At 54.0% G+C, this 11,860-nt stretch overlaps 2 protein-coding genes across 2 annotated transcripts in view; one reads left to right on the forward strand and one right to left on the reverse strand.

The window, feature by feature from the left end:
* Pkn1 (protein kinase N1) overlaps positions 1-7,670 on the forward strand; it is a 29,744-nt gene extending 22,074 nt beyond the window's left edge. The window contains exons 10-22 of the mRNA XM_050120697.1: positions 339-414; positions 498-639; positions 725-818; positions 4,227-4,306; positions 4,376-4,451; positions 4,538-4,629; positions 5,542-5,718; positions 5,884-5,946; positions 6,058-6,134; positions 6,387-6,529; positions 6,781-6,888; positions 6,982-7,062; positions 7,391-7,670. Of these exons, the coding sequence (XP_049976654.1) occupies positions 339-414; positions 498-639; positions 725-818; positions 4,227-4,306; positions 4,376-4,451; positions 4,538-4,629; positions 5,542-5,718; positions 5,884-5,946; positions 6,058-6,134; positions 6,387-6,529; positions 6,781-6,888; positions 6,982-7,062; positions 7,391-7,594 (1,413 nt within the window). The 3' untranslated portion in view covers positions 7,595-7,670. The remainder of the gene's footprint in view (positions 1-338; positions 415-497; positions 640-724; positions 819-4,226; positions 4,307-4,375; positions 4,452-4,537; positions 4,630-5,541; positions 5,719-5,883; positions 5,947-6,057; positions 6,135-6,386; positions 6,530-6,780; positions 6,889-6,981; positions 7,063-7,390) is intronic.
* A 140-nt stretch (positions 7,671-7,810) lies between these two features.
* Ptger1 (prostaglandin E receptor 1) lies at positions 7,811-11,459 on the reverse strand. Its single transcript, XM_050120699.1, has 2 exons — positions 9,065-11,459; positions 7,811-8,499 (listed from the first exon to the last, which is right to left on the reverse strand). Exons 1-2 carry the CDS (start codon positions 10,157-10,159, stop codon positions 8,233-8,235), a joined length of 1,362 nt encoding a protein of 453 aa, XP_049976656.1. The 5' UTR covers positions 10,160-11,459; the 3' UTR covers positions 7,811-8,232.
* Positions 11,460-11,860: the final 401 nt, after the last annotated feature.

Below are 11,860 nucleotides of genomic sequence, written 5' to 3' on the forward strand. Positions count from 1 at the left end.
CCCCCCCCCCCCCCCCCCCCCCCCCATTGCCACTAAGTTAGTGGCAATGCACGACATGGAATGGAGCTGCTCTCATGCTGACAAGGAGACAGAGGGACGAGTAAGGTCTGTAGTGATGTCATCTTCCCTCTTCCCCACAGTCCATCAGGCTCAGACCCTATCAGTAGTGAATCCAGGAGGGAGGTCATTGGCTGTGCATAGTCACTGCCAAAGGTCAGCTTTACACCTGGCTGCTAGAGTCAAGCCACTTGCCCTCAGAGAGGCCTAGCGTTCATACTTAAGGTGATGAGTGCCTCTGCTCCTGAGACCACTGCAGCTGAGCATGTTTGTCCCCACAGGTCACCTTTCGCAACCCCATCATTGAGCGGATCCCTAGGCTACAACGACAGAAAAAAATTTTCTCCAAGCAGCAAGGTAAGATGTGGCCCAAGGGAGCCAAGTCGGAGCCAGGGACCCTCAGGTCATCACAGGTAGTGATCTTAGCCTTGCTCTCCTAGGGAAGGCATTTCAGCGTGCCAGACAGATGAACATTGATGTGGCAACTTGGGTGAGGCTCCTCCGGAGACTCATCCCTAATTCTGTCACCACGGGCACCTTCAGTCCCAACGCATCTCCAGGTTCTGAGGTTCGGAACTCTGGGTAAGGAAGGAGGATGGCCCCAGTCTTACCTGTCCTTGTTTCCAAGGTACTAGGTCCCCAGCTCATCTTCCTCCCTCTCCTTCAGAGATATATCCATGGAGAAGTTGAACCTTGGTGCTGATTCAGACAGCTCGTCCCAGAAGAGCCCCCCAGGGGTGCCCCCCGCCTTATGCAGCCTGGTGAGTGCCCACCTCCTCTAGGCAGGGTGGCCTAGGAACCCGCTGCTAGGCAGGGCGGCCTAGGGAACCCGCTGCTCTTTCAGAAGCCTGCAGGAACTAACCTGGGATCGCACAGCAGAACCAGGCTTTTTGTTTGGTTTTGTTCAATATAGTTTAGACTTTGAACTCTTGAACTCCTGATCCTCCTGCCTCTGTCCCCTGAGTGGTGGGATTCCCAGGTCTGGTCTCTAGGTTGCCAATGGTGAAATCCAGGGCTTTTTGCATGCTAGGCAGATGCTCTGCCAACTGAACAACATCCTAGGACCTTGACTGCTTTCTGTCCTAGATTAAAATTGTCAGCTGGGAAGCTGGGCAGAGTGGTCCAGCATACCATCCCAGCAAGGGGCGGCTGAGGCAGGGGCATCGCTGGAGTCCAGCCTAGACTGTGTAGTAAGTTTTAAGCCAGCTGGGCTACATACCCAAACCCTGTCTCACAACCAAAGCTAAGTAAGGGTCACGTGAGCTTGGGGGCTAGAGATTTGCTCTCCAGAAGAGCTCTTGAGTAGCGTGCTTGCAGCTCTTGATTCCGTCTTCAGCCTGGAAAAAAAGAAAAAAAAAAAAAAGAAAAGAAAGAAACATAAACTTTGAGCTGGTGAGAAGAGGACAGAAAAGGTGCCCATTCGTGAGCCCTGTTCTGGGAAGCAGGGGTGGGGTTCGGGAACGCGGGTCATCCTCAGCTTGGTAACAGTTCTTTTGTGGGGGAGCATTTTTTCTTTTTGAGATTATAATATAGCAGTTCCCTCTTCCCTTTTATCCCTTTAAATCCTTCTGTAGACCCCTTCTTGTTTTCTTTCAAATCCATGACCTCTTTTTTCATTAATTGCTGTTGCATGTATATATGTATGTGTGAATATTTACATATTCCTACATACAATCTGTTCATCCTTGATAATGTCAAATATTTGTATGTTTCCAAGGCTGATCATTTGATACTGGGTAACCAGTTAGTGTGCTTTTCTCAGGGAAAGACTTACCTCTCTTACTCTAAGCATAGCTTAGTTGAGTAGAGCTGAGGCTTCGTGGCCTTTTCCCCAGCCTCTTTGGCATGCCTATTGTTGTCCTTGTTCAGCTCACAGCTGTTGAGACTTTACAGGCTAGCTTCTGCCACCTGCAGGAGATAGCCCACGACTTCCTTTGGCTTCCTGATCCTTTGGCTCTTACAGTCATTCTACCACCACCCCTTCCACAGAGTCCCCTGAGTCTTGGGTGTGGGAGTGTTTTATAGAGGTGTCCACTGGAACTGGACTCCATACCTCTGCATTCTGATTGATTATGGTTTCTGTAGTGGTCTCCATCCATAGCAAAGAGAGGTTTCCTTCATGAGGGGTGAGGACTACTTATCTGTGGGTGTAAGGACAAATATTTAGAATATAGTCAGGGACTGTGCTGGTTCAGTACAATGGTGGCTATAGGTTTCCTCCAGGTTCTAGCTCTGGGTAGTTGGCTGGGTTTCCAGTACCTGGCATATTTTGTTGAGCAGGTCTAAGTCCAGTTACAGAGCTGTTGGTCTAAAACATGAAGGAAAACAAATCAATTTATATCAAAGACAGATTTTGTTGCTCTCTTGATGGGAGTGCAGCTGTCATGAGCTTGCTCAGTTCTGTGGTCATGGTGTTTGTGTAGAGTCAAGGAGCTGACGCAGCTCTGCGAGCTGTTGAGTACTGCCCGGGAGAGTAGCGGTGTCATAGACAGGACTCCTGCGGGTCACCAGATGCTCCTGTTCTTTTTCCCTTGTCTTAGTTAGGAGACACCATGACCATGGCAGCTCCTATAAAGGAAAACATTTCATGGGGTGACTCGCTTACAGTTCAGAGGTTCAGACCATTGTCATCATGGTGGGACATGGAGGCGTGTAGGCAGATATGGTACTAGAGAAGTTCCTGAGGGTCCTACATCTTGCAGGCAACAGGAAGTGGTGTGAGTGTTACACTGATTGAAACTTGAGCAAATGATTCCTTAAAGCCCGTCCCCACAGTGACCCACTTCAACAAGGCCATGCCTCCTAATAGTGCTACTTCCTTTGGGGGACATTTTCTTTCAAACAGCCACATTCCCTCCAACCATTTCCGGCTTTGATAGGCTATATATCCATAGGCTGGCCACCAGCATTCAACATTTATCTATTTTCCTCTTAGATTCATCTATTTGTTTATTTGTTTGTTTTGGATTTGTCAAGACAAGGTTTCTCTGTGTAGCCCTAGCTGTCCTTGAGCTCACTATGAGATCAGGCTGGCCTTGGACTCACAGAAATTGCCTTCTCTCTCCTAAGTACTGGGATTAAAAGTGTGTGCCACCATGCCTGGCTTCTTTTTAAAGTTTTTAATCTTTCTATTTATTTTGTGTGAATGTGTGGGCACTCATATGGAGGTCAGGGGAACAACTTACAGAACTCAGTTCTCTCCCTCCACCTTGTGGGGCCCAGGACTCAAAGTCAAGTCAGACTTGTGGACAGGCGCCTTACCCTCCATGTTACGTTGTTGGCCCAGTTCCTGTTTCTTTTTGCATCATGCTGCTTCAGCCTCCTGAGTGCTGAGATTGTGTCCCAGCACCTGACATAGTACCTACTTGTCACCTCTTTCTTTTTGGGAAAGGGGATGGAACCTGGGGTCTCACATGAGCGGCACCCTCAGGTCCTGATTCTCTTTCTCTTTCAATATATGTGTTTGTTGTTTTTTGGGGGGGTGCATATGTGTTAACACCTCACAAGTGTGGGGGTCAGAGGACAACTTGTAGGAATTGATTCTGTCCTTTTACTATGTGGGTTTGGGGTCTACCTCAGGACACCAGGCTTGGTACAGGAAGCACCTTCCCTTATCTGAGCCATTTTGAAGGCTGCCCCAGGCCTGATTGTTTTCAGTCAGATGTTCACGTGGCATGGCTAGGCCAGGATGGAATGCAGGTGTGAGTCCTGCATTCTATGCCCAGTCCAAGTCCATCAGTCCATCAGTCTGTCCAGGCTGAAACCAGTAAATATGAAGTATACTGGGAGGAAAATGGAGCAGAGATGGACAAGGGGCCCTGTTCTTCAGTCAGGAGTCATCTGATGCCTGCACAGGTAATCTTAAGTAAATGGTTACAGAGGAGGGACCTGGGCCTGGTGATGCAAGCCTGGGGTCCACGTTATCCAGCAGGCTGAGGCAGAAGGATCACAAGTCCAAGAGAGCTTGGGCAATTTGGTGAGAACCTGCTCAAAGAAAATAAATAGTGCCGGGGGTACCATGTGTAACCATGTGTAGGAACTAGGTTCTTCCCTAGTCCTGGAGGTGTGTGTGGGTCCGGCACGGGGAGAGGAGAGGAGGGAGAAGCTCGGGCCCTGTTGGCTCTTAGGGATAACTCTGACTTGTGGCTACCATGACCTCTGCACCACAGAGTTCTTCAACCCATGAATCCACCACCTCTCCAGAGCTGCCTTCAGAGACCCAGGAGACCCCAGGCCATGGCCCGTGCAGGTGATACCCCTCCCTCCCCACCCCCACATTCTTGCCTACTCTGAGTTCACTAGCTCCCTTCTTCCACAGCCCCCTGAGGAAGTCACCCCTGATGCTTGAGGACTTCAAGTTCTTGGCAGTGCTGGGCCGGGGTCATTTTGGGAAGGTGAGGCAGGGGAAGGACTTATGGGCTCAGAGGTCTTCCTCCAAGGGCCCAGGGTGTCCATTAAGGCTGTGCCCACTGTGTTACAGGTGCTGCTGTCTGAATTCCGCTCTAGTGGGGAGCTCTTTGCCATCAAAGCCTTGAAGAAAGGTGACATAGTAGCCCGAGACGAGGTGGAGAGGTGAGGCCCTATCCTGGCCCTTGAGGATTTCTAGGAAACTAGAACTTACAACCCCTCTTACCTAAGACTTAGAAAGAGTTACTGCGACTCAGTCTTCTCCCTTCCAGAGTGAATGCTGCTATTGTCTCCCACTCTGCTCAGGGGTTAACAGTCTGCCAGAGGTCACACAGTAGGCAGGAGGTTCAGGACCAAACTGTAAACTGTAGGGATGTGGGACTGCCTCAGTTTTGGGGTCAGGGTCCCAGGTAAGATGCCTCTGTCACCCGTGCCTCCGGATGCTAGGAAAAGCTGGCCTCCCTTCAGAGCTCAGCCTCCTGATTTATCCATCAAATACACATGGAAATGCCTTCCGCATAGGTTGTCTGGTGGATCAAGGAAGAAGGTCTATTTAAAGTGTTCTTCACGGTCCTTGACCCTCTAGAGGCATCAGGCTGTCCCGAGACTTCCCAGGCACCTCTGTAATAACCAGGAACCTGATCCAAAGTTTAAATGAGTTAAGAGGGATTTATTTACTGCTCTGGAGAGAAGCCGTCATGTCTGCCTTAAGGCGTTGTGCACAGGTGCTTGGCGATGTTTCTGGTTGTGTGCTCCTTTGTGGGCTGTGCTTGCGGTCCTCGCACAGACTGAAGCTTTTCCACCCCAAGTTCGGACCCGGTTCCTCCACCTGCTTTAGTCCACACGGGTGCTGCCCCTAATCCAGTCCCCAGTGCGCACTTGGACTGCTCTGACCATCCTGAGCCTGTGCCCTCACCTGCTTCCCAAGACAATGTGTAGATTGTGGGTGTGTAGCAGCCACGACGCCCAAAGTTGCACAGTAAAGCAGGTCCTCAACAGACACCTGTTGTGAGCGCCAGAGGGCATGGGCGCAGGTCAGGGAGCGGCTGGGCCCTCTGACTTCTGCCTCCTGCCTAGCTTGATGTGTGAGAAGCGGATTTTGGCGGCCGTGACCAGGGCAGGACATCCCTTCCTGGTGAACCTTTTCGGCTGTTTCCAGACCCCAGAGCACGTGTGCTTTGTGATGGAGTACTCAGCGGGCGGAGACCTGATGCTGCACATCCACAGCGATGTGTTCTCCGAGCCGCGGGCCGTGTGAGTCTTCTTTCCTGCCCATCACTGGAGGCCCCGCCCCTCCTCCCCGCCTCCCACCCTCCACCCTGCCTCCCACCCCGCCACCCACAGAGCTTTGGGACCCCAGGGGTTAGGGACTTTGGCACCGGTGGAGCCAGGCTTGTGTGAACTTGTGCGTCTCTGCAGCTTCTATTCCGCCTGTGTGGTGCTGGGGCTGCAGTTCCTCCATGAACACAAGATTGTCTACAGGTGTGTACACGAGAGCACATTCAGCCCGTAGACTGGACATGCTCAAGCTCTGTACAAAGCCCCCACTCCCAATCACCCCTCTTTACATCCCCTGACACCCCCATTCCCCAGGGACCTGAAGTTGGACAATTTGCTCCTGGATACTGAGGGCTACGTCAAGATCGCAGACTTTGGCCTCTGCAAGGAGGGTGAGGGGCTGCAATCCTGGGATGAGAGGACTAGGGGTGGTCAGGTGACATTCTCTTCTCTATGGGCTTTGCTTGCAGGCACATGCTCACCCTAAGAGCTTCAGGGTAGTGTGCCAGCTTTAGCCCCTCCTCCCCGGGTCTCCCTGTACTGACTAGGGGTAGGGCTGGCTATTTGGAGTGTCTCATGCTCTAAACCCCCCCCCCCCCCCCAGCCACTGGTGGCTCACATGGCCTTGCTTTCCACCCACCCAGGGATGGGCTATGGAGACCGGACCAGCACATTCTGTGGAACCCCAGAGTTCCTGGCACCCGAAGTGCTGACAGACACATCCTACACGCGAGCAGTGGACTGGTGGGGACTGGGCGTGTTGCTCTATGAGATGCTGGTTGGGGAGGTGAGGCCTAGGCTACCTTTTTTTCTGTAGAGAACATGCATGTGCCCCGGTGTGGGATGGGAATCCGCTCCTGCTATGTGTTAGCTTTGCCTCTCTGATCTCAGTTTTTGTAACTAAAACGAGATACTTACCCTCTGTAAGCCAGCTCTGGGACACCCCCAGGGGTAGGGGTAGGGCCATTGGGTAGTACTGGGTGAGCTGGACTGTCTAAAAGTGGGGTCTTACTCAACCTGACTCTCTCTGCCCTCCAGTCTCCGTTCCCTGGGGACGATGAGGAGGAGGTTTTTGACAGTATTGTCAACGATGAGGTTCGTTATCCCCGCTTCCTGTCAGCAGAGGCCATTGGCATCATGAGAAGGGTAAGCATACCCTCTACCACAAAGAGCAAGGTGGGCAGAAAAGGGTTCTGAGGCACAGGACTCGGATACACTGACATGCACCTCGTCTCATAGCTGCTGCGGAGGAACCCAGAGCGGAGACTGGGAGCCACTGAGCGGGACGCAGAAGATGTGAAAAAACAGCCTTTTTTCAGGGTGAGCAGACTCCTTCCTCACTCTGTCAGTCACCCCAAGGACCTGCGTGTTTCTCACCCCAAATCTAGTTGCTCCATCTCAAGAGTTTTATTGCCCCCCAAGGCCACCATGATTCCTCTCAAAGGTTAACTCCTTTTGTCTGCACCCCTCATTCCCCCTCTTTACTCCGACTGCTAATCCAGGCCCATGGCATTACAGGGCTAACCTGAGCTACCCCAGACTCCCTTGATTGATCTGAGCTCTAGTCCCTCTGCACCTTGTCTACTTCCTGTTGGTCTCCAGACTTCCCTGCATCCTCCATCGTGACTCTCTGTCCTCCTCTCCACAGACGCTGGGCTGGGATGACCTGTTGGCTCGTCGCCTGCCCCCACCCTTCGTGCCTACACTTTCGGGGCGCACAGATGTCAGCAACTTCGATGAGGAGTTCACTGGGGAGACGCCCACGCTGAGCCCACCCCGGGATGCGCGGCCCCTCACAGCTGCGGAGCAGGCTGCCTTCCGGGATTTCGACTTTGTGGCAGGAGGCTACTAGCCCCAAGCCCCTGCCTTACCCAAGAGTTCTTGGTTTTAAAAAGGTCTTTGGGGTTTACCCCATACATGCATTTTCAGCCTCTGTGTGCAATCTGGGGTGGGGTGTGCTTGGAGCAGGTGATAGAGGCAGGCAGACTCAGGGGGGGACAGAACTATGCTAGGGCTCAATTGAACGGTCAAGCTGTGAACATGCATTAGTGGGGGGGATGGGGACGGTGCTCAGGGCTGTGTTGGTGGAGAACGTTGGGGTTTTAAGGCTGTAGTGGGTACAAGGTTAGAACAGAGAACAAAATGAGGAGAATGCTTGGTTGCAAGGCGGTGGCAGAGACAGGAAGTGGACCCAAAATCTCGCGGCATTTGAGGGGATCTCTGATCTCAGAACTATGGATTTAGTGTAGTGCTCATGCTTTTGGAGCTGCTGACCTGAGGATCCCACCTCTGATATTTGGAACATCCTAATGTGTCTGCGCCACCGCGTGGCCAACGTTAGAATTGTACTCGTCTGGGCGGAGCCTCTTTCACTAAAGAGCGGTCACAGTGTGTGTTCCCGCCACACAGGACACATCGCCCAAGTTAGTGTTTGAAGCTCTCTACACCCTTGAGCCCTGCCCAGTGGTTTGGCTTAGCTTCTGGGCATAGTCAGAGATGACTGAAGCCACTGTGCCGGGAGCTACGCAGTGAACTGGCCTCCCAGGCACCCTTGGTTAGGCTCAGCTCTGTTGGGCCATCCTTTGCACCAGCCCTCAGGGGCAGGAGACGAAGCAGTTGACGCAGCACGGCCTGGCGCAGCAGGATGTACACCCACGGGTCCAGGATCTGGTTCCACGACGCGAGGCGCACAGCCAGAAACAGCGGCCTTTGCAGGGAGCTAGAGTTCCAGCCCCCGATGGCCAACATCACCAACACCTGCGAGAAAAGCAGGCGTGAACCGTGTGAGAGAAGGGGTGGGCAGGCTATGCAGGGCAAATACTGTGTGGGAAGGAGAGTGACTGAGCAAAGATCGGCAGTGAGCGTGGAGTCTAGCTAGAGAAGACCCGCTTTGCTAGCACACAAGACAAAAGAAAGGTAAAAAAGCTGGGGAGGGCCAGGCGCTGGTGGTGCACGTCTTTAATCCCAGCACTAGAAGGTAGAGGCAGGTGGATCTCTGTGAGTTTGAGGCCAGCCAGGTCTACAAGAGATAGTTCCAGGACAGGCTTCAAAGCTACAGAGAAACCTTGTTTCGAAAAACTAAAATAAAATAAAAAGCTGGGGAGGAAGAAGGCTAGAAATGAATGAAGCTGGGGGACGAACAAAGAAGCTTGAATGAGTCGAACTAAGATCCAAAGAGGGCGAAGGTAGAGCCGGGGATAGCAGAGGGGTAAGACAGAGGGACAGCAGAGGGGTAAGGCTTTTTGTGCAGGCAGGGTGATAAGGGAGCAGAGGCCAGGAGGGGGAAGGAAGGAGTATGGTTGGAGGAGCAACTGCCCCTCACCAGCAGGGGGCTCCAGCAGATGCACGACACCACCATGATGCCCACGAGCTGGCCCACCATCTCCACGTCGTGCGCGCGAACCCTGCGCACCGAGCCGCCGCCCCGGGAGCTACGGAGAGTGGCGGAGGCTGAAGCGATGGATGAGGCAGACGAGGTGGAGGCCAAGTGTGGTCCACGGGACCCCCAGTGCCGGCGATCTTCGGAGCGCCGGCGATCATCGGAGCCTGTGGTCTCACGGAGACGTCGAGAGCTGCGACGCTTCCAGCGGGCTCTCAGGAGCGCCAGGCCGCTGAGCGTATTGCACACGAGTGCCGCAAGGAGCGCTGCCAGGCCAAGGCCGGCGAAGAGGCCAGCAAGCAATGCCTGGCGCCAACCTCCACGAGGTCCAAGACTAATGAAACACCAGGTGCCAGGGTACTGTAGCTCGTAGTGACCCACGTGTGCTAGCGGCAGCAGCGCCACTGCCAAAGCCATGGCAGCCAGCACGACTAGTGCCAGACGTGCGTGGGCCACTGACATGCGCGCCGCATGGAGCAGTGGCTGCGTGACACCCACGCAGCGCTCCACGGCCATGCCGCAGCCAAGCAAGAGTGGGCATAGGCCGAAGAAGACCATGCAGCCGCCCAAGAAATGACAGGCCCCGCCAGCAGGCGAACGTCCTGCAGCGTACAGGCGAAGCACCAGCGCTCCCGGGATCACATGGCCTGCCAGGTCAATGACTAGCAGGCTAGCAACGAACAACAGAAAAGTGGCAGCTGAGCGGCGCCGCCGCAGACGACCTGCAGCTTGTGCCAGCAGCGCCAGCGCCAGCACGTTGGACACTGCACCCAGGGTCATGGAGAAGATAGGCAGCGCCGGTGATGTGCCGGAATCGCCTGGCAGCACCGTAGATGTGTTGGGGACCCTGGGTGTTGCACACGCTGTTGCCTCGTCCGCTAGGCTCACGTTAAGCCCACAGGGGCTCATATCAGTGGCCAAGAGGGCTAGGTAGATAAAAGGAGGACACAGTGAGGCTAGGGTCCCACCACACCACGATCCATGTAACAATGTGGGCTCTGTGCCTAGGAAACCTCCACATGACCCTGGTTGCGCCATTTCAGATCCCTCTTTATCTATCACTGTCCCATGCCTTGTGCCTGTCCTCACTGCCCCTACATCGGTCTACTGCTTCGGGAACTCGACTGATCTGTCAGACATTCTTAGTATCTTTCCTCATCTCCCGGCTCCCCACCTTCTAGTGCATCAGATTCCTGGTTTATGGCCTCATGGAATAGACCCCGACCCACTTCTGACCCAACTCCAGCCTTCACCATGTCTGCCCACTCTCCTCTCCTTTTTAGTAAGTCTCCTTGGCTGTCCCCGGAACTGGCTGTGTAGACTAGGCTGGCCTTAAAGAGATTCACCTGCCTGTGAGACCTGTGTCCTGGGATTCAAGACTCACACCACCATGACCAGCTGTTGGTCATCTTTTCTTCCTTGACGTCCCTATCCCAACAGCTCCACTACTATAGCCTATCTCTTCCAGTGGCCGTGTCCTTGTCTCCAGAGACGCACTCTTGATCTCCAGTTTCATCTCTCCCGGAACAAGCCATCTCTATACTTAAAGACTCATTTCTGTGCCCCAAGGTCACTATGCCCTGTAGCCCCATCTCTTGCCTCCATGTTCCTGTTCCCACAGACCCCTGCTTCCATGGACCCATCTTTGGTGCTCTTGGACTCCCTGGGCCCACCTTTCTCTAGAGTCCCGTCTTTGTTGCCAGAGTCACACCTCTGTCTCCATGGCAATCTCTCAGCAGTCTGGCATTGCCCCATTCAGATGCCCACCCCATACTCCTACTGTGAACCAGCCTCTGGCTTGTTCTTCGCTCTCTAGTTGAGAAGGCTAAAGCAGACATGCAGACATAACGGATGGACAGCCAGCCTTGGGCTGAGCCATGAGCAGTGAGACCAGGATGGCCGACGCTCTCCTCTTCCCTGCTTACCGGCCCTCAAGTCCCGGCTTCTTACCCAGTGCTGCTCAGGATGCAGGATCCCCATGGCCCGGAACTAGGCTCCTGCTGCCAGCGCCAGCTGCTCCCTGGCTCCCAGCAGGCCGCTCCCTCTTCCTGGGGCGGCTCCTCGGCTCTGTGCCGCCTCCACCCGCACTCCACTGGCCTCCAGGGGCTGCTCCACCCCATGCATGTCTGCCCGCTGGGGCTGGGAGCCGGGAGTGGGCGAAACCTCTGCTGTTGGCAATGGTCAGGATCACTTGGGCTCAGTTTCTTCCCGCCAAGGACTGAGGTTCTCTGAATTGGTCTGGTCTCTGTGACCCCCTCCTCCCAGTGAGGCAGAAGCAACCCCCCACACCCTCACCCGGGCCTCTTGCCTGCCTCATTAATAAAGTGGATAAAATCTAAACACTGGAAAATGTGAGCATCGCCTAGGGCAGGCTGGGAGGTCTACACACTCTCATGGGGGTGGGGTGGGGTGCTATCCCCATTGGGTTTAAGGTTTGGGGAACTAGCTATGTGGTGGGAACCAGCAATGCTGTCTGCCCTTAAGCCTTTGAGGTTGTCACAGGGTGGATGTAGGTGAGCAGCCCAGACCAGGGCAACAGGGAGTCATTCTTGGAGAAAGGGAGGTGGCTAAATGGCTCAGAGGAGTCAGGCTAGCACCGGCATCCTGCTTTAGGGTGGGGTAAGCAATTCGTAGGGCACCTGAACCACATCCTGCACCCACAGTTACAGCCTCACTTTACGTCTTAAGAAGTGGAACATGAAGTCACTGTCCAATCAGTCATGATGGCAAGTAAACACT

The sequence above is a fragment of the Alexandromys fortis genome, unplaced genomic scaffold, assembly GCF_014885135.2.
Source record: "Alexandromys fortis isolate MF-2015 unplaced genomic scaffold, M_Fortis_MF-2015_v1.1 scaffold_186, whole genome shotgun sequence".
NCBI lineage: Eukaryota > Metazoa > Chordata > Mammalia > Rodentia > Cricetidae > Alexandromys > Alexandromys fortis.